The 23,389-nt window shown below is 38.2% G+C and overlaps 1 protein-coding gene across 5 annotated transcripts in view; it reads right to left on the bottom strand.

Annotated features, from left to right (window-relative positions):
* Nucleotides 1–6,865: 6,865 nt before the first annotated feature.
* The window catches only part of LOC118800548 (NACHT, LRR and PYD domains-containing protein 3-like), a 37,059-nt gene continuing 20,535 nt past the window's right edge, over nucleotides 6,866–23,389 (bottom strand). For all 5 annotated transcript variants that reach the window (XM_036560810.1, XM_036560813.1, XM_036560811.1 and 2 more), the window contains 3 exons: nucleotides 22,831–23,004; nucleotides 9,823–9,869; nucleotides 6,866–9,719 (listed from right to left, as the gene is read on the bottom strand). In XM_036560810.1, coding sequence (XP_036416703.1) covers nucleotides 9,193–9,719; nucleotides 9,823–9,869; nucleotides 22,831–23,004 — 748 coding nt within the window. In that variant the 3' untranslated portion in view covers nucleotides 6,866–9,192. The remainder of the gene's footprint in view (nucleotides 9,720–9,822; nucleotides 9,870–22,830; nucleotides 23,005–23,389) is intronic.

Below are 23,389 nucleotides of genomic sequence, written 5' to 3' on the forward strand. Positions count from 1 at the left end.
ATTTTCATGATGCAAAGAACCCTTTAATCATGCAAAGGGTTCTTTAAGTGTTCATGGTTCTATATAGAACCATTTTCTTTACTAAAGAACCTTTGAAGAACCCTCTTTTTAAGAGTGTAGAACAGTAATTATGGGCGCCAACTCGTGTTAAATATTGAGGGTAAAATCAACAGTGTGGAGTGACTGTCCTGATGTGATGACAGCAGGTTTAATGTGGGGAAAGTGGTTGAGGTGAGAGGAATCTTGGGTGAGATTAATGAGCGACATCAGCCGAAACACTGAACACGCCGCGTGTTCGTGAAGCTCTTCTCGCCCCTGTAAGATCTTTTTATTAATAGTGTCTCCTGAGATCTCTTTACTGTAGTATTACTGGTCCTCCATCAGGTTCTGATAGCTATTCTGCCTTTTCTCTCATAATTTCACACCAACTCTACAGCCATGTAGTCACCTCAGTGTCATGTATACTAGGTAGATCAGGTAATCATGTATGTAAACAATGCTGTTATTACTGGCAGCTACATGATCCATAGTAAGAAGTGGAGATGTAGTCCAAGACCAAGTCCAAGTGCAAGAAAAAGATGCTTCCTGCTGAAACCCACTACCATATTGTGTTTGTCTCCCCTCAGGTCAGCACAGGTTCTGTCATTACTCAAATGCTGAGGCTCAAATATCGAGTGGTTGCTCTTCAAAGACACACAGCTGGGCACTGGAGGAAGTCTGGAAATGCAATGTAGAGACACACTCTCTCTCTCTATCTCTCCGTCTCTCGCTCTTTGTCTCTCTCTATTTCTCACTTTATCTCTCTTTCTGTCTCTCTCTCTCTATCTCTCCGTCTCTCGCTCTTTGTCTCTCTCTCTATTTCTCACTTTATCTCTCTCTCTCTCTCGCTCTCTAATTATAATTAATATAACTTTATCATTAACTCCAAAAAACAAACAAAAATAAGTAAAAATCATTCATTTAACAGAATTAAATCATTATTAAATCAACTAGTCTCATGTTAAAAATTAGTAATGGTTTAAATTTTAATTAACTGTGAGAGGTTGTTTAGCTGTTTAACTGTGACATACAGTAATAATGTCTGATAATAATGTCTGATTCTGTATGAAGTGATCAGCATGATTAGTAAAATATATTTCGGTAAAAATCAAAACTGGGTAAGTTGCTGACGTTGCTGCTGATTTTAATGGTGTAAATGTTCTGAACAGATATCAGTGAAAATATACAGTTTGAATGCTGTGAATGTGTTTACTCTGTAGGTTCACACCTATTAAAGTAAGATAGAGTCCAGGGAGCTGATGGGCAGCAGGACCCTAATTAAACAGTAACACCCTCTGCACAGTCTTTTAGGGATTCTGAAATACTTCATTAGAAACAGATAAACTAGGACGTCTTATATCATAATCATCTAACCATGAAATGCATGCAGTTTAATGTAAACCTGTAGTAACTCAGTACTTAAGTAGTTTTTTAACAAACTACTCATTTACTCTTACTTGAGTTATTTTATTTATTAATACTTTTAGTTGTACTTGAGTAAATTATCGCTACAGTAACAGTACTTGTACTTGAGTAGGGATTTTCAGTACTCTTTACACCCCTGTATTTTTCTGCTCTCAAAAGGTGGATTGTGGTACCTTCACCCAAGCCCTGTGGACGCTGTTGGTTATGTCACTGACTATTGTTTTTGGGTTTTTCTTCACAGCTCACACAATATTTCTGCCATCAACTGCTGTTGTTTTCCTTGGCCAGTTTGATATTTTTTTGTTAGTACACCAGTGGTTGCTTTCTTTTTCGGGACAATCCAAACTGTTGTATTGGCTATGTCCAATGCTTGTGCAAATGGTTTTGAAAAGTTGAAACAATCAATCTAGCAGAACACACCTACGCAACAGCAAACACCTGTCAGTCACATGTTCCAATATTTCGGCTCACTTGAAAAAGGGGTGGGTTCAAACAAAAGGTGCCATGTTCTAAATTATATATTAACATATCCTGATGTAAATAACTCATATTCATCTTTTGATCTCAAACCCAAATGTCTTCAGTGCATCGAAAAAAACAACAGAACTGACTTTGCCATTCCAGCACTTTGAGAAGAGAACTGTATTTATTCCACATTATTTTTTGTCCTCTTTGCTCTCTTGTTCTCTCTTCTCTGTCTCACACATACAGTTTAACCACAAATTTAGCTGGTTGTTTCGAACACTTAACATTTACTCCACAAATCTATAGATAAGAAACAGAAATATGTTTCAAGTTCATAAACTATGTAAACTATGTGCATTGTTTAGTGGGGAACCCTTGGGACCTTACAAGGCCTAATGATTTCAGTGAAAGACATTGTGTGTACAATTTTTTCATTCATTTTTTTAATATAATGTCATCATGCTTCTTATATTTAAAGTGTCTTGTATTTGAACAAGTATTGTAGTACTACTCTTTTTTTATTCAGTTTTGGCAGGAAATAAAAAGATTGCATTGTTGAAACACCAATGCAAAAAATATGACTTCTGGAAGTTATGTCACTGACTGTGGGCATGAATGGCAGCTTAATAAAGAATTGTTAAAACTCAAAATTATTTTTCATTTATACACAAATAATATGAAATAGGAACCACTGCTCGTAAAGAGGAATTGATTTTTCAAAGTTTCTGCATAATTCAGTGGTTGGGATGTAAACAAAGTTATTCAGAGTGGTTTAATGTGAAATGGTTCATTGTAGAGATTTAGATTTCTTTACAGTGGTGGTGATAGGAACCAGTGGGGTATATCACAAAGTGGGATTTATCAGTTTAGCCAGATAAGTGAAGCCTGTCTAAGGGGAAGAAAGCTGAAGAATATTCCTATTGGACAATGCGCAACTTTGGGTTTAAGACATCTGGCTAACTGAATAATCTTGCCTTGTCAAAAATCCCCCAGGGGTTGCCATGTTTACAACACAAATATATCCATTTTGTTTACTATCCAAAAACGTTAGCGAACCTACATGTGTCTTCTGAGTTTTTCTATCTAATGTTGATTATATAATTAAATAGTGGTAAAATTGAAAATAAAAATAGGATACCTGGTTCCTGTCACCAACACTGTGAACAATTCTGACTCAGTTTCCCGAGAATAGAGAATTTCAACTAACATGCATAAAAAATAGTATTTTAATTTTTAAAATGAATTCAATGAGGACATCAGAGTGTCTGCAAGAATCTTCATCTACTAAGGACTTTTGAATCCACTTTTTAAACACTTCAAATGTAACTGAAGACCAAATTTATTAAAATAACTCACTCATATTGTTTCTGTATGTGTGTGTTAAGTGAAGGCTCTTGATTTGTAAAAAGTAAATTAACCCTTTTAAGGGACCCACAGACACCCTGTTCACTTAAAGGGTAACTCCACTGATTTTTCAAAAATTCAAAATAATTAAATGGTTGAGATGTAAAAAAGTCATTCAGAGTGGTTTGGTGCAAAATGCTGATGTCTGACATCATTTTATGATAGTTTTGTATTCTAATCTATTAATTTTAATTCATAGTGGAGGGATGCATTCAGAGTGTTGTACGACAAAGTAGCCCCCAAAGAAAACTTCAGATTTATGACAATTGAACCATCATTTTCCATGTAAAAACATGTGTACTTCACATGTGGTGCTGGATAGCAAAGAAATGGCTATATTTGTGTGGTAGACATTGTGACCCCTGGTTCCTATCACCACCACTGTAAAGATATCTAAGTTTCTCTACAGCGGCCCATTCCATGTCATACCACACTGAATGACTTTGTTCACATCTTGAAAACAGAATTAATAAGAAATGTAGAAAAATTGGTGTAATTCCCCTTTAAGAACAAAAGACTGAAATGCCCAAAAAAGGGAGTGACAGTGAAAAGTGCCTGTCTGAAACAAAAAATCTGGAGCCTCTTTAATTAAACATTATTTAATTTTAAGTTTTTTAATGTTCTCAGCATTTGTGTATGAACGCACAGAGCATACACTCAAACACAGGGTTCTTCAGGGTCACAGCCCTGCGGAGTTTAATGTTACATTCCTCCTCCTCATCAAAGACACCTGATTCAACTCATCAGCTAGTTTAAAATGTCTTCATAAGGTGAATTCAGAGTGCTAAGAAAACTAAAACACCAGCCTTTGCAGTACATGGACCAGGAAGGAACCCTACTTGAAACTCCTGCCCTAGTGTTGGTAGCACACTGACACTGCCAATTTGAAACATTTGTAAATATGCATATAACTTTATATTTTCATGTCAAGTTTTGTTATCCATCATTTAAACGAGAACTGTCACATATTAAAGAACACCAAAGTCATGTGAGGTGCATGAATGTAGCTTTTTTAAGTTTTGCTCTGGAGCTGATATGATGGTAGCTAGCTAATATAACTAACTAGTAGTTCCTAAACTCAAAAATGCATAAAGCCATCAGTTATCTAGCGACATGGCTACATATCGGTTTTTATAGATAACTGTGTCAAAACCCCAGGTAGCTATGGGCAGCTATGTCTGGAATACTTAGCCAACGTTGGAATAAGAATCATTTGAATAAGTAACGTTAGTGTACAGTTAGCACAATGCTAACTGATGTTCTAATACTTGTTAAGAAGCAGCTAAATTGTCCTTGTACCTGTCAGTAAAAAGTTAAAAATTAACCTTCTCGCTGCTCAACTACATTTGAGGCAAGTGGAGAATCATTTACATTTGATTTTCATTGAACTAATGCGTTACATTAGCTAGCTGACCAGTTTAACACTACAATCTGCTTGCTAGCTCGCCAACTAGCTTACTTAGCTAATTCACCATTTGGGCTTTTTTTAATTTGCACATTTTATGCTTTTCTACCTTAATTCATGAGCCAAAATAAATTAAGAAGAACTTATGTCTATCACATATTAATATATTCCACCAAACGTAACATACTACAGTGCCAAAAAACAACAAATAATTAAAGTCACTTACTTTCTTCAGCTCATTCTTCTGCTGCAGCCTTTTCAAACCAGAGGGAAACCATGGACGTGGGAAACCGATGACAGGACATTACATTATGTGTATGTTCCCTTTCAGGTCCGCACTACCAACCCAGGAAACTACCCAGCAAATTATGAACTAACCCATATATGTGACCCAATTTCAGTAATGTAGCCATTGGGTTGTTGAAATAACCTAGTATAACCCAGTGTGAGTTAGCAATTTTGTTAAACTTAATAATTACTCTATATAGACTTTCTGATGTAAAATACATTAGAAATGTACTATGAATGTTTATTAGATCAAAAACTGGACATTTTGTGGGAATTCATATCACCTTTACAGCTGAGCATGTTCTCTTTTAGAGCGAGGTCTGTTGACCTTAGTAGTGCTCAGACACAGGTTTCCCTCAGGATGGACTTTATTAGACTTGTAGAGTGTGTTAAGTGGGTGGATGTGGCACCCTGCAATACCAGCTTCAGACTAAGGAGGCTGCTGTGGAGCACAGTATCACACACACTTTTTAGGTCCAAACCTTCCTGCTTGGCCTAAGCTAAATCGGGCGGGAGGTGCTGAGTCACAGCCTCCCCTACGCTGTTTAAGGGTTCCCCTTTGTGGGGACCAGATTTTTTTGTCTTCACAACGTTTTTGTGTCCCCATTCGGTTTGTGTGTAAACAGGATGATAAATAGATAAAAGAGATACACACACACTTTGGATCTGGTTTTCTCTCTCAGCTTCAGTTCACTTCATATGATCAGTGTAAATAATCCAACAGTAACTGTGCTTACATCCAAAGGATTTTCTTACAGAAAATGTTTTAAGTTTTCAGAAAGTTGTTCGCTGTTGGTGATGGAAACAAAAACTGTTGGTTGTATTTTATGAATGTTAGTAAAACTTTTTTCATTCAACTTTAGTGGATAAATGTTTATCAACACCTGTAATGTTTGTCTGAACTTCACACGCCTCTTACAACAAACTCAGACGGCGTGGAGGAAAGACGGAGCTGAACTGAGGAGACCAGAGCGTTTTTAAAAGGAAGACTGACCCTTTCAGCTCTTACAGAGAGAGACGTCCAGAAAAGACTACAGCCTTTCTACATGGAAAGAGTTCAAACAGCTCCATATGGCAGACAAACGGAACAGTTCCACAGAAGAAAACAACAATAAAATATAGAATAAAATAAAATAAATGATCTCAGTTTATGGGGAAGTGAGTGAAGCTAAAGGTAACAACATTCATTTAATCAGAGAAACAATCAAACACAACTTTTTATTGATAAACCAAAACTTACGTAACAGCATTTTGCAGATTATTCCATCAATACATAAAGCATTTTAGTCTCCATTAAAAGTGAATATTTTTATGCTTTTTCATTTAAACTCTGTATTTTGTGCAGAAAATCGACAGAAAGTCGATGTAGCTACAAATAATAAAACATGTAGAACAACAAAACGATCCATCAGTGATTGTGAAATATCTCAGCACATGAGTGTCTGTCCTACAAACACCAGCCTTTGCAAACAGAGAGACAAACAAACAGTCTCTGTAAGAGAGGGGGAGCAGTTCTCACGAACATACAGAGTTTGGACTTTGTACGGACTACAGAGTACACCTCAATGAAAATGAAAATGGGTTTGGCCAATGTGAGATCGTTCATGAACAAAACTTTTATTTTGAAGGACTTCTTCTTAACCCACGAGCTGGACGTTCTTTTTATTTATTTATTCATTTATTTATTTTTTGCTTTAATTGAGTCAACAAAAAATAGTGCAAAAAGGAGAAATTTGTCAATAGAAAATACACAAAAGAAAAAAACAATAAAAACAATAAAAAAGAATGAAAAAGGAGCAAGAAAGAAAAATAATAATAATAAATAAATAAATTAGGTAAGAAGATATTTGGTCATGGACATACACAGTTTTTTGTTCATTTGCTATGTTATTTTTTTTCAAAAAAGATAAACTTTGAAGGAACTGAGTGAAGACACAGATAAACAAATTAAAAAAGGGTGTACATTTTTTTCATTTACAAATGTGAATATGATATTTACCCAAAAGAATAATGGCATGTATTATTGATAAAAATAAAAAGCTTTATCTCTTGTTGCTGCCTCAACATTATAAGAAGTAGGAGAGTGAAAATCACCAAAAATCGCCAAAAAGAAGACATATTTTCCAACAAAACAGTAAAAAGACAAGAAATACCTATCACTATCTAGTAAATCCTGAACAAAGAAAATTCCTCTTTCAAACGAATCGGCTTTAAAAACATTTTCTATTTAATGTAATAGACCTGTTATTACAAATTATAGACTTAGGAGAAGAGAAATTGTGGCAAAATATCATTTTCCAGCTTATGGATAAAGGATAATTTTAAAGGGATTCTTGAACGTTGATAGTCACACTTAACAAGGAATTTGAGGCCACCAACTCTTTCAAATTTTGTGAGGAATATGATACCACAGAGACTGGGGTTTAGTAATTCAGTCTCTCAGCCATTTAACCCTGAACGTCCCAAGAAGAGATTCAAAACCTAAAGCTTTTAAACCCCCTTGCTCGTAATCTTTAATTACTTGAGATTTCTGTAAATAATATGATTTACTCCTCCACAAAAAATCAAATAAGATAAAATTGGCTGACTGAATTGTTTTCAGAGAAATATATAATGAGTGACATGGACAAACAAGCCTCAACACACCCTCTGTTTTAGACAAAAGAACATGATCTAAAATACACAAGTCTCTAGATAACCACAGATTCAGCAAACTCTTCACTTTAACTAACATAGGAAAGATATTCAACTCTTCCAAATTAGTTTTGAACATCTATCTAGGTGTTTTGAACATTTTTAGTTCAAAACACCTAGATATTTAACCTGTCTTCACAGGAATATTTGCAATTTCTTTCTGAACACAATTACGAACTGCAAGAAGTTCACATTTTTGAATGAAAGAATGTCTATAGGAAATTAAGTGTTGGTTGGAAGGCAGTTTGTCTCCAACTAAACGAAGATGAAATTGAAGTGATCCTCTTTGGCTCTCCCAAGCATACCAATGTTTTAATGAACAATCTTGGTGGACTGTTGGAGGATGTGAAACCTCAGGTAAATAACCTTGGGGTAATATCTGACCCTGACCTCAGGTTTGATAAACAAATTAACTCTCTTGTCAGGAGTTCCTTCTACCAACTTAAATTAAAAATTAAATCACTTCTGTTACACCAAGACCTGTAGAAGGTTATACACGCTCTCATTTCATTTCGCTTAGACTACTGCAACAGCTTGTACACGGGTGTTAGTAAGTCCTCAATAGTTTGTTTATAGTTAGCCCATAATGCAGCAGCTTGTCTTCTCACAGGCAAAAAAAAGAAGGACCACATCATCCCTGTCTTGGTATACCTCTCTGTATAGTACAGGATTCAATTCAAAGTTCTTATATTTGTTTTCAAGACACTAAATTGATCTGCACCATCTTATATAGGAGATCTGCTCAAACCCTATCCTTTCTCCAGGTCCTTGAGGTCATTAGATCAGTTGCTACCGAGTGTGCCAAAGTCTCAGCTGAAATTGAAAGGTGAGTTCAATCACAAGAGCGTATTCACTTATAGCAGCAGCACAACACAAATACATGCACAATAGCATAGCCTTCATTCACACATAAGCCAAATAAAATACTGTAGCAGCTTCGTTGGACTGATGCGATATTTAATGCTAGTGGCGTGGCATTATTGCAGCAAAATTGCATACAACACAAGGCACATAAAAATACATTCTAAGCCCAGCCAATTAAAGTCATTAGGAAATAAAACAACGTTTCCACACCTTAATAAAAGAGAGAACGGACACAGACATAGCTGTCCTCTTAGTAAGGAGTGCCCCCTTCTGGTCTAGTGCCGTCTACCCTTTTACTTAAGCTGATCTGCTTTTAAAGGACATGAGATTTATTAAGAAATCCCAAACCAAAGACAAACAAAAAGAAGCACACATAAAAAGACCTCATTTTTTTTAAAACCCAATTATTATAAAAAAAAATGTATAGGGGTGTTAATAAGTCTTGATTAAGATTTCCAACCCATTACAATTACTTACTTACTTACTAAGACAGAGAAATAGACAGAAAGAGAGAGACAGAAAAGGAGAGACAGAAAGACAAAAAGAAATAAAGAGAGAGAGTGAAAGAAACAGATACAAAGAGAGATAGAGAGAGGGGTGAAACTTTTCTATCTCACACACACTGAGGAGTCAGTATAAAGTGTAAATCCAGCGTAAAGCGGTTCAGTGAATGTGGATCTGAAAGTGTGTAAGTGTGTCAGTCTGTGTGAGTCAGTGGAGACGCTGAAGAAGGACAGAGAGCCGGCCGGACAGTCCAGATACACTCCTACTCTGTTAGACTGACAGGAGGGACCAGAGGTAGCAGTGCTGTTATAATTGTGACGAACAATGTATCTGTTATTAGAGCAGCTCAGACTCCAGGACTTTTCACTCAGTCCAAACCGACCATCACTGCGTCCTTTCCTGCTGATTCCTTTATAAGTCACTGCTATATCAACATCTCCGCTCCACTCAGCCTCCCAGTAACAGCGTCCAGTCAGACTCTCTCTACACAGAACCTGCTTATACTCATCAAATCTCTCTGGATGATCAGGATACGACTGCTCCTCTCTCGCACACACCACCTTTCTGTTCTCCTCATCTAGAGAGAGATGTGTGTTTGCTGTGTTTGGGTCCAGAGTGAGATCACAGGAATCTGAACACAAGAGGAGACATTAACACAGAGAGAGAGAGAGAGAGAAAGCGGGAGAGAGAGAGAGAGAGTGTGAGAGAGAGAGTGTGTGTGTGAGAGAACTTACATTTCTTTGGTCCTGGTTTCATCCATGTCTCCCCCCCATAATCCACCCTAAAACAGAGAGAGAGAGAGAGAGAGAGAGAGAGAGAGAGAGAGAGAGATAGAGAGAGCTGCCACTGTTAAAATGAGCTCCTGCAATATAATCAAAATGCACATCTTAAAATGAGACAAACATGAAACAACTTCAGAAATCATTATTACATTCCTAGCAACCATTTTTGAATGTTTATTTTTCTTATTTGGTTTCTTATTGACAGAGAGAATAGCTGCAAGCTGAATTCAGTACACAACGGCTGGACAAAAAGAGAGTCTGTATGCAGACTTTATCCATCTTTATGGAAACAACCTGATCTTCCACACTGCTGCCTCTTCTGCAGGGAAGTCTACAATCCTCAGCCACTACAAGTTTACTTTTAAGGAGGGCATCGGCAGAGAGAATTACTGTCTGAAAACTTGGACACTGACAACCCTGTACTGACCATCACTTACTACACTAAAGGCACAGTGTTAGTGCAGGGCAACGAGATCAGCCTGGACCCCTTTGAGGAGATCTTTCCCCTGCTGAAGGCTGAAGTGGAGAGAGAGGCGGCTGCTGTGGACAGTATAGGCTCTGAGAAAGACAGTGTGGAAGATCCGCCCACACTGCCCACCACAGCCCCTCTCCCCTCCCCTCCGACAAGCAGCTGAGAGAGAGTTCAAGAACAGGCCAGACTCTCGTACAGCGACACCAACAGCCCCATCTAGCAGCTCTGGGAGGAGGTCCAGCAGCTAAAGAGGGAGAGCCAGGCCAGCATAGCCAAGCTCAGAGAGATCCTGAGAGAGTTACAGTCCTGAGAGAGTTTTTCCATTCTTTTACATGCGCTCATTCTGTGTTAGCTGCTGGAACATTCAGGGTCTTTACTCCTCAGTTTTTAGACTGATAAGAAGAAATGCTGACTTTCTACAGAATATTGAAGGTGTAGACATCCTCATTCTCACTGAAACATGGTGTCGTGAAAGACATACCTACCCACTGTCCCTCAGGCTACTGGGAGATTATTGTGCCCTAACTCAAATTAAGTACAGTCCACTGCTGTCAAGAATCCACACTCCTCTAACAGAATCCCCTTATTATAAGGAGGAGTATCTAAACAATCTCTACACAGAGATCAGCCACTTCCATGCCCAGGGAAACGTGCTGCTGTGTGGAGATTTCAGTGCATTAACAGGAACATAACAGGACTATGCAGACCCAGAGGGCAACAAATGTGTTTGGCCAAAGCCCTCTGTACATCACACCAACCCTCAAACACAGAAAAAACCTTGACTGCGGTAAATAAGAGTGGCAAAGAGTTAGTGCATCTCTGTTAAGCTTTAGGTCTGTACATGCTTAACGGTAGAATCAGAGGAGACTCTTTAGAGAGGTTCATGTATTGTTCAGTCCTTGGAGCTGCTGTAGTTGATTATGCTATAACTGATGTGGATCCCTCCTCCATCAATGCATACACTGTCAGACAGCAAACTCCTTTGTCAGACCATAACCTAATTAATGTGTACCTGAAATGGTCAAATAAACCCAAACAAATGGCAGAAGAGTCCAGTAAACGGTTCACAGTCCACAGGAGTTACAGATGAGCTCTGGATAGCTCCAAAAAATTCATTCATGCACCTACATCAATTCATGTATCTAGCAAAATCACTAACTTTATTAACACCCATTTTAAAAATAAGAGCAGTGTTAACCTTGCTGTAATAGAGATAAACAGCATTTTTCAAATAGCATCTTCTATGGCTCACCTTTAAATTATACAAACAAAACTCTCCAAGAAATAGATGATTCTATTAAACAAAATTAGTTCTGGGAGATGTGGAATTACTTGAGCACAATAAAACCACAAGACATACCTATACAAAAGTGACATTTGGAAAAAAAAACACTTTAAAAATTTTTACACAGAAATCTCTCAAATGGATCTAAATTCCAATCACAGTGTGATCATGCAAAAATTACAATCACTTGAATATGCAACCAAAGACAATAAAAAACCTGCTTGATTATCCAATAACAAGAAGAATTTGCCCAAAAACACAAATAATTAAAATCTAAAAAAGCCTGTGGCCCTGACAGCATCAGAAATGAAATGCTTAAAAACAGCACTCCTGAGCTGCAGATGGCAGTGCTCAAATTATTAAACTTTGTCCTGAGTTCAGGCTGTTTTCCTGACATCTGGAACCAACGACTTCTAACCCCAATCCATTAGAGTGGAGATAAATTGGACCCTAACAATTTTAGAGGCATCTGTTTGAGCAGTAATCTGGGGAAAGTGTTTAACAGCATTTTAAATAACAGAATTCTGTCTTTCCTTAACAAACACATTGTCCTGAGCAAGAGTCAGATTAGCTTCACAGAACTACTGACCACGTTTATACCCTACACATCCCAATAAACCAACATGTACACCAAACATAAAAAAGGAAAACATGGAATTTTGCCTGGTTTGTAGATTTCAAGAAGGCATTTGATTCTATTTGGCATTAAAGGCTTTACTATAAACTTCTACAGAGCAGTGTAGGGGGTAAAGTTTATGATATCTTCAAATCAACGTATTCGGGAAACAAATGTGTGATAAGAATTGAAAACAAACGTACAGAATTCTTCCCTCAGAAAAGAGGAGTGACGCAGGGCTGCAGCCTGAGTTCAGCACTGTTCAACATCTACATTAACGAGTTAGCGGTGCATCTGAAACAGTCTGCAGCTCCTGGACTCACTCCACAAGATGAGAAGGTGAAGTTCAGTGCTTCTGTCTTTCAGCACACTGGGGCTATAGCAGCACCTGGACCTACTGAACCGGGCCCTGTTAGTAAACCTGCCTAAGACAAAAGTTATGATCTTCCACAAAAGGCCCAGGTGTCAGGAACACAGATACCAGTTCACTCTGGACAGCACTGCTCTGGAGCACACCATGCAGTACACTTACCTCGGCCTCATCGTTAATGCATCCGGGAGTTTCAGTGCGGCAGTGAATGCACTGAAAGAAAAAGCCTGCAGAGCGCTGTACGCAATCAGGAGGAGATTCTACAATATTGACATTCCCATCTCGGTCTGTTGTAAAGTGTTTGATAGTGCGATCCAGCCCATTGCGCTGTATGGGAGTGAGGTGTGGGGTCCACTGAGTGAGCACAGCTACACTAGATGGGACAAGCATCCATCAGAAGCCCTGCACGCAGAATTCTGCAGAATGATCCTGAAAGTCCAAAGGGAAACGCCAACCAATGCACGCAGGGCAGAATTAGGCTGATTCCCTCTATTAATAAACATTAAAAAAAAAGATCTCTAAATTTCTGGATGCACTTTAAGATGAGTCCCAGAGAAACACTGCACTACAGAGCCAAGAACTGAACCCTGAGCAGAGCTTCCTCAGTCATCTGGTTCTGAGGCTTTTTAAACCTTCTAACAGCTCCTAACACACAGCAGCCTCGCTCCAGCACTGCTTTACAGCCCAAATTAAACATTAATCATATCATCCAAAACAGTAAGAATGATTATCTGGAACATTGGGGAAAAGAAATTAACACTCAGAATCAATTAAAATGCTATCAGGCCCTTAAAACAGGGCATAAATTGGAAGAGGCAGAGACAGATCCTGACCAAGTACAGACTCAGTGACCACAGCCTGACCATAGAACAGGGCATAAAAGTTCCTGGCTGCCCAGAGGGGAGAGGCTGTGTGCCCACTGTGTGACAGGTGAGGTTGAGACAGAGATGCACTTTCTTCTTCACTGTGACAAATTCAAACTAACACTGACAAAAAAATTAGAAAGCTGATCTCAATTTTTGAAAAATATACACAAATTGAAAAATTACAAATAATCCTTGGAGAGGGTGTACACTTGCTGCTAAATATGTTACAACATGTCACTGCCGGAGAGACAGTGGGTAACACCCCCCCATACTCCCACCCTCCATTTCCCCACCCTAATGACCCCCACCCTTCTGACCCACACCCCACATACTTCCCACCCTTATGTCCCCACACACTCCCACCCTTCTGACCCCCAACACTACACATAAGTTTAAAAAAACAGATTCCAAAATTGTATAATTAATAACTATACAACACATTATACAATTAGGTTTCTTTCTGGTATTCAACAATGTTATTATTGTTAAAGCAATAAGCCACGAGAGGATGTGAGTTACAGCGATTTTATCACAGGAAGGGCGTTCTCCCCTCGCAGCCATGGACAGTTGAATGAGGAGAATGTTTGGTCGCCCATCACTGTATATTGTAGTGATTCCATGATTTTTTCATATAACATTGAACATATGATAACACAGCAATTTTTAAGGCAAAACTTTTGATTGCACTTTTTGGTCACCAGATTACCACCCCGAGTCTTATTTAGCACCAATCCAGCAGCACCCCTCTTCTCACCCTGGGGCTGAATCTCAAACACTCCCTGCTCTCTACACAGTGCACTACGTAGGAATTTAAATACTGGATTCTGAACCCCAACAGTGCAAAATATAGCTAAGACATAGTCATTTGGGACTCATCCATACTTGATAAATGGTGCGCTATTTGGCTGTAGAGGCTAGAATTTCTAAACTTTCATAGCTAGAACACTATTTAGAGAGTACAGAACCGTTTGGGATTCAGCCTGGGTTTGAAGGTACAACTGACTGAAACACTAAAATTTGAAGCATGTGATCCATTCAAGTGACATTTTTAAGACTTCTATACTGCCGTTTTACAATTAATCATACCATAATTACTTAAATTCAAGTCTGTGATGTTAATGGCAGAGCTGTTTAGCCTTTTAGCTAGCTGACCAGTTCTAGTTAAGAACGAAAGTCGCCAGCCCCTCAGTTTAAACAAAAAACGAGTTCTTACTTCATCAATATACTCGGTGGTCTGTGCGAGCAGCATTAGTCAAAGATTATTCCATTAACAGCACAAGTGTATTTTTTTTGTGGCGTAGTAATACACAGTTCAGTTCTTGAGGTGGTCATAGGAGTGGTATATCAGGAATTTTACAAAAGCTTTGAGTGCGGCTCAGCCAATCAGATTTTAGGACTGGAACTATCCGTTTTATAAACTGTTATTTTATGTTCATGTTGTCATTGTTGACACTATTATAATGCTTTGGCAATACTGGACCTTAAAATTATGCCAATAAACAGACAGAGAGAGACCTAGAGAGACAGAGAGAGAGAGATGAGAGAATTAGAGAGGAGAATGACAAGAGAGAAAGAGACATACAGACAGAGAGGCAGAGAGTGAGAGACAGACAGAATTAGAGAGAGTTACAGACACAGAGAGAAAGAGAGAGACATAGAATTAGGGAGAGAACAAGCAAGAGCTAAAAAGAAATAATCAGAGAGAGAGACAGAGAAAGAGAGAATGATGGAGTTTATCTTGAACATTTTGTATTTGTCACGTTTTGCTTTGTGTGAAACTCATTAATTCTCGCATTAATTCTTGTTTTATTTCATGTATGAATAATTATTAATTCATACATGAAACACATCATGAGCCATCACAAATACGCGTGAAATAACCATGTCTCATTAATACCTTAATGTATTAGTTCATGCAGTAATTAAGGTGCCAACATCATCAGTTTAATCAGTTATTAATGATATTCTTACAGGTCTTCATGATTGTTATATATTTAGCATTAATAAAGCAGAACTTCTTCATGAGATCACGAGATCAACAGATCCACAGTGAGGTCAGACCAGCCTCCAAGAAAAAACACCTTTTCTTTACCTAGAAATTCAATATAAGAGGAAAAACCACTCCTTGTAAGTGTAGTTTGTGTCTGTAGTCTAGTGTGTTAGCTAGTAGCTAAAATGCTTGTGTGCAGCTAGCAACTTTGTCATGTTAGCTCATGTATAGCAGGTTCTGACATTGCAGAGACATTATGAAGGATTTTGACCACGGCTAGGAGGTTAGGTGTTGGCTATCACATTAGCACACAGCTAGCAGGTTAGGTCGTAAGGTTAGGTGAGTTAGTGCTTATTTTAATACTGTATATGTCGTGAGGACTGTAATAAAAAAAATTATAATTTAAGTGGAAAAACACAGCTAGCAACTTGGCCATAGTTAGCATGTTAGCTTGTGACAGGCATGGTAGCTCACAGTTAGCATGTAAGCTTGCATATAGCGGATTATGACATGCCAGAAACATTATAAGGGATTTTGGTGATGGCCAACAGTTTAGGTCACAGATAGCCAACCTAGCCCGCTGCTAGTGGTCTCGGCTACAATATTAGCCGATGGCTTTTTGGTTATGGCTAGTGGATTATGTCATGGCTAGCATGTTAGGTTGCAACTACCGCATTAGCTCACAGCTAGCAGGTTAGGCCATGGACGAGAAATTACAAAGGATGTTGGGCTCGGCTAGCATGTTAGGTCCTGGCTGGGTCCTGGCTAGGGCTTTAGGTAGCAGCAACCGTGTTAGCCCACTGCTAGCAAGTTGTCATTGCAGAGACTTTAATTTGTGGCAGGCGTGTTAGCTCGAGGATTTTTGCCAGGGCCAGCAGGTTAGATGAGGGCTGTGAACTTGCATCTAGAAGGTTATGACATGGCAAAAACATTATAAAGGATTTTGGTTATGGCTAACAGGTTAGCTTGCCCTAGCAATCTAGGCTGCGGCCAGTACATTAGCTCATGGCTAGCAAGATTATGAACAGGTTATGACAGCAGATTATGACATGGCAGAGACATTATAAGAGATTTTGGTCATTGCCAATGGTTTAGGTCATGGCTAGTGCATTAGATTGTGGCTACTGTGTTAGCCTGCTGCTAGTGGGTGTTGTCACAGCAGAGAGTTTTTAAAAGATTTTGGTCATGGCTACGAAGTTAGGTTGTGGCTAATGGGTGAGGTCATAGCTAGCGCATTGGCTTGTGCTAGTAGTGGAGGCCATGGCTAGCGTATTAGGTCATGGCTAGCAGGTCAGGTTGCATCTTGTGTGTTAGCTTATGGCTGTATGTTAGCTTGTGGCAAGTGGATTATGCCATTGCAGAGACATAAAGGATTTTAGCCATGACCAAAGGTTTAAGTCATGGCTAGCACGTTACAGCATGACGACTGGCGCGTTCTATCACGGCAGAGAATTTACAAAGGATTTTAGCTTGTGGCAGGCATGTTAGTTTGTGGATTCTGGCCATGGCTAGCAGGTGAGATGATGTCTAGCATGTTAGCTGGCATCTAGCAGGTTATGATATGGCAGGTACATTATAAGGGATTTTGGCCATGGTCAACAGTTAGTTCATGGCTGGTGCATTAGGTCGTGGTTACCATGTTATCCTGCTGCAAGCAGATTATGTCATGCAGAGACATTAATAAGGATTTTGATCGTGGCTAGTGGGTAAGGTACGATGCTAGTGCATTAACCTACACTAGCAGTTGAGGCTGTGACTAGTGCGTTAGGTCATAGCTAGTAAGATAGGTTACATTTAGCCTGTTAGCTTGTGGCAAGTATGTTAGCTCACAGATTTTGGCCATGGCTTGAGAGTTAGATGATGGCTTGCATGTTACCTCACATCTAACAGACTATGACATGACAGAGACATTATTAGGGATTTTGGCCATGGCCAAAATGTTGGGTCATGGCTACCACATTAGCTCATGTCAGAGGGTTAGGACATGGCTAGCAGGTTATGTTGTATCTTGCGTGTTAACTTATGGCCAGTATGTTAACTTGTGGCTAGGGGGTTAGAGCCATTATAAAGGACTGTGGGCTTGCCAAGCAGGTTAAATCGTAGCTACCAGATTTTTTCACAGCTAGCGCGTAAACAACTAAATGATTTTTATTTATACACCATGATATATTGTCTTTTTATTATGTTAACTAAAACTTTACTGTGAACCATGAGTAGTAATACTGCTGTCTTCTAACATTTCCTAATGTTATTATATTATATCGTATATATGTACATGAACAATATATCATATATCATACATATGACTGGTTGATGACAGGCAGCTAATGTTTCTGTCTAACATTATTTTAGTTGTTTCTTATTTAAGTTGTACCAAAAAAAAAGTATTAAATCCCACATCGATTCTTGGCTGGGAGTCCAAGAGAGCATAATAGTCCTCACTCTCGCTCTCTTGGTAGGCAGGACGGTCCTCCCTCTCCTTCCATCACTCAGTGTGATGCGAGACAATTTGGGCACCTGTTAGCTGACGTCACAGAATTAGGAGTTAGTGTTCTCCTCCAAGCATGTTGAGCTCCAGCTGTACACATACAGTTTTTAATGGCATTCCACACACCTTCATCAACATGACCTCTCTGTTTTTCTGCTTTTTCAAAATTTCTGCATAATTCAGTCAGAGTGGTTTGATGTGAAACAGTTCACTGTAGTGAAATTTACTGATATCTTTACAGAAGTGGTGACAGGAACCAGGGGTTCACAATGTCAGCAACACAAATATAGCCAGTTTATTTACAATGTAAAAGGACCAGTGCATCTACAAGTCTTCAGAATGTTTATATGTGATGTTGATGATGGTAAAATAGTTGTAAATCTGTTTTCTTTTGGGACAATTTTACCTTACAACGTCCCATATATCTCTCTCCACACACACACACACACACACACACACACACACACACACACAAATACACACATTTTCTAAGCCACTTATCCTTCTGAGTTGCGGGGGGAGCTGCAGCCTATCCCAGCAGCCTATCTCTACATTAAAAATGTATTTTTAAAAATAATTTTTAGGCCAAAACCTTCTCAATACTTTTGCTCTGACAGACATTAAATGCTCTCGACGTCTGGTTCCTATCATTTCTGCTGTGAACAATTCTCTAGAATGGAGCAGTTCACACCAAACCACCATGAATGACTTTGTTTACATATAAATCTTTTTAAAAACTGGTGGAATTCCACATATTTTTGACTCTAAGGCCCTGACTATTAAAGCTTTGTATATGTAAAACACTATTTACTAAGCCTTAAAGTAACCCAATCACCCAACATGTTCATGGTCACTACTTAATGCTACATTGCATACAGCTTGACATGAAATCAGGTTAAATAATCTAAACTAATTATACTAACCTGCAAATAAATACATCAGATCTACTTATTCTTCTACTGAGCCTGATTTTGTTTGCTTGTTCAATTATTTATTTATTTATTTTTTGTTCTTCATGTGTCTTAATATCTTCTCCAAACTCCCTTAATCCTTTTTTAATCACACCGTTGACTCACTTTTTCTCCATCTATAGACGTTTCTCACAGAGAGTCACACTTCAGTTTGGTTAAGCATTAAATCACTTTAGTAGAGTTAAATCACTTCTACTCCAAACAACAGCAGCAAAATTAGTCTGTTATTGTTGCATGTTACAACGTTAAAAGAGCCATATCTAAGTTTTTGTGTACTCCCAAGCAACAAATGTGAAAAGAAGAAGTGGGTTCCTGCTACTCAAAGTACTGATTTAAACAAATCTAATTGGAGGACCCTGTATATTTAGCTGTTTATAGTTGTCTAATTAACATAAAGTCGTTGTCTGTTGCACATACAGTATGTCAGTGATTTTTGTAATATTTCACATTTTTAACAGAAAGCAGACGATTTTTAACTATCTGGTAGCTAATATTAGGCTAGGTGGCTGCAGGTGCTAAACTATTAGCAGTTTAGTTTCTCAGTAATGTGAACATAGTATGAAGAGTGAGCGTTAGCTGGCTTATCATGTCAATGATGTGATACTCCTAAACCACATATACAGCATTCTCCTTTTAGTGTCATTAGAACTTGCATCAATCAACATGAATCCATCTTTCTCTGTTGTCATTAATGTATCAGAACGAAGCTCTGGGTTTGAGCTCTGTGGTGTGCTTCACATTTTGGTTTCAGTTTTCTGTCACAGTTGTTTGAGGTGTGGGAGAATCATATATTGATGACATGAAGAGCCAGCTAACATCAGCTATTCATACTAAGCTGATGTGCAGAAATAAATTTGTTAATTTAGTTGTAGCAAACCTACCTAGCTAGTACGGAGATAAATGTAAACAAACTCATTAATCAATTCCCACTATAATAAAAGTCACAGAAATCTCTGGCATTTATGATACAGTGATCTGTCATAGCCAGCTGGTAACAACAGTGCAAGAAAAAACCTGACTGTTTGGGAATAAAGCAGGTGTTAGCAATTGCTTTTAGTCGTATTAGCTAATGGCACCCTTCTACAATTCATTTTGATTAGATGGAACAGAGTGGCATATGTTCACTCTGTAGCATATTCTATGGAAGCCCCAAAGTAAAGTAAAAGGAAAGTGTATTCCTGAGACACTTTATTAATTAATAAAGTTTTACATTATTTATTTATATTATTATATTATATTTATTCATTCCTCCTGTATAACATATCAAAAACAGCCAAAACTATTTCTAGCATCATTTGTGCAATTTTCATATTCCTCTTATTTTTTGCCACTACTATATGAAAAACACCTGGGAGTTTACACCAGCTTTGACCAGCAGGGGATGGCAGTTTTTTTTCACTTGCCTTTGGGGACCAGGTGAAAAAAACATACATGCATTAGCATGTTAACTGTTAGCAATTTAGCTCCCCAGAACTTATTTTTTCACCTGATCCCCGAAGGTTAAGGAAAAATAAAACAGCTGCTCCATACTGGCAATATCTGGTGTAACATACTAACTGTTACCCTGCATTCACACCGGCAGTGACTTTTCACCACTTGTCGCCCCAGTCGCTGATCGCTCATCACCTGTGGGCATTTCTGAACTCAAGTAGACCACTGGTCGCAGTGATTTCACTGACTCCAAGCACAAATCAAATGCATTCCTGCTAAAAATAAACATCCTGGTGATAAATCGCTTGTGTAATTATTTTTATTTATTTATTTTTACATAGTGTCTGTGCAGTCAATATATGAGGAAAACAGTATTTGGTCTTTGCGATTACTGTCTATTTGCAGTGAAAGCACCACCACCATTATTCAGTCTCTAGTAGGAACAATTATCGAGGAACCAAAAAAGGAGCGTAGTTTCACATTGGTGGAGTGCGTACCACAGTGTTCAATGCTCAATTCCTATCGGTAATTGCCATGTCGCTTTTCTACTTTGTTCAACTTTGTTCCATCGCCCACTCTGCCCACTTCGCGTCACCAACGTTCACGCTGCCCTCTGTCGCTGTAAATCGCCAGCTCTCCCTGAAAATTAACGACATCTGGCTGCTTTGTTGCATTGCGTCGCGGCCAGTGTGAACGCAGTGTTAGGCTTTTTTTTTTTGTGAAGGACAAGTGGAAGTCAGGAAGGCACTTTTTTTTTCATTTTACCCTTCAGGGCTTCCGTAGTATTTAAACACCACAAGAAAAAAGCTAAAGTGTCACATATTGTTCAGGAGAGAATGAACACAAGTGCCACAACTATAGCACATCACCAAACATCTATGTGTTTAGGAAATCTGCTATCTGCTATCTGCTTCCCTCAACATACAGAGTATTCTTATAATGAAGCTGGTACAGAGTGATGCATTCAAACACTACTATGATAATCAATGGAGTCTTTCACATTGTGCATGCATGCATAGCAAAAGTCGCAGCATGCACAAACTTTAGTTTCACTTAGTTTTTTGCTGTCTGCTGCAATAAAACATGTACAACAGCAGTGAGAGGGTCATGGGGATTGGCTAGTACAAGTGTGGTGCAATAATAAAGCAATTTTCGAAAATGCAGTTTGAAGTAATGCAGTAATACATAATAATACAACATTTTATACAGAAGGGTAGAAGAAATATGGTATTACTATACTTGTACTGACTGGCGACCTGTAGAGGGTGTATCCTGCCTTCCGCCCGATGACAGCTGGGATAGGCTCCAGCACCCCACTGCGACCCAGTAGGATAAGCGGTTTAGATGATGTGTGTGTGTGTATGTGTATACTTGTACTGCATTTCTTCAAACGGCATTTTTGCTTTATTCAATTTAGTACTGCAATATCAATTAATTAAAATGGACAGAGCACAACTGCAGTAATACTGGAGTGCTAAAATCTGCAGTACATTATGTAGTATTATTCCAGTTTAAATAATGCAATTCAAACAAAGTAAAATTGACACAGTACAAAAGTAGTGTTACTGGAATATTAAAAACAGCAGTTCAGAACGCAGTACAATACTACTGTAAATTTTAGTACTGCAGTAGTGCATTTATTTTATTTGTGTAGTAAATGAAGTAAAATGGATGGAATTTCTTTAGTATTAAAAACTGCAGTAAATTATCCAGTATATACCTTCTAATACTGCATCCAGTTTACAATATTTGCATTAAACACAGGACAGTTACTCCCATTTACTCTTACTAAAACGCTACAGTTCTGATATTACAGTATAGAAAATATTTTAAGACGTCCATGTTTAAACCCGCACAATCAAAACAGTTACATTGAAATACTCACACTTACTTGTACACACATTTATGCACATTGACAGGAAGGATTCTGGTACTTCAGTCAGAAAACAAAAAGCAGGAAGCAGGATATAAAGTTATTTGCCAATTTCTTAGGACCAGCTACCTAATATCCACAATTGTGGCCATTTTATCAGGTAAATCACATTGTATTATTACACCTCTAACAATTAAATGTGCACAAATAAGACAACATCCTATATATACTGGCTATGTTACACAGTGCAGAGCAAATAAGTCTTGTGTCAAAGAATGAAACAATGCAAATCGTTTCTTAGAATATGCAAGTACTGCTGGAGCTAGATGAAGCTCCATTCAACATGCATAATGCTCGAGGAGAGAAACTGTCCATGTGTCTGGTGGTAAGTATTCAGGAAAAAGAGCTGACTTGGGTGGTTGGGGCTTTTATTATTGTCATTATTATCACAACCCACTGCATATCCTTCCTATCTTACAATGTTGTTCCAAATAATATTATTATTATTATTATTATTATTATTAATAATAATAATAATAACAATAACAACACACATTCACAAACACACACATAAAAACACACAAAAATTTGTCTGTACCTGAGTGTGTCCAGTCTGCAGTATGGATCCTCCAGTCTAGCAGAGAGTAGCTTCACTCCTGTATCTCCTGGGTGGTTGTAGGTCAGATCCAGTTCTTTCAGCTGTGAGGGGTTTGAACTCAGAGCTGAAGCCAGAGAAGAACAGCCTTCCTCTGTAATCATACAACCAGATAATCTGCAGAGAAGAGAGAAAAAATGGAGACAAAGTGAGAGATGTGGCATTTAAAGTTGTGTGCAAAAGTTTGCGTGTCCCTGGTCAAATTACACACTTTGCTGATTTTCTAAGTGAAAGTAAGCAAACATCCTCTAAAGCAAACACACTTCTGCATATTTTAATGCACAACTACTGCGTATTTGCTGAAATGCAAAAGTAGTGGCACATTTTATATTTTACAAAACCAAAAAACACTAAATTCTGTGTATTGCACATAAACATGTTGATATCGAACAGACAAAATAACAAAATTCACAACACACTTTCCCAAAAATAATAATAATAAAAAAAAAACTGTTATTGTGGTAGGTTAGAATGTATAGCTGATGACAAAAGATAGCCTTTT

Source organism: Colossoma macropomum, unplaced genomic scaffold (assembly GCF_904425465.1).
Source record: "Colossoma macropomum unplaced genomic scaffold, Colossoma_macropomum, whole genome shotgun sequence".
In the NCBI taxonomy this organism is placed as follows: Eukaryota; Metazoa; Chordata; class Actinopteri; order Characiformes; family Serrasalmidae; genus Colossoma; species Colossoma macropomum.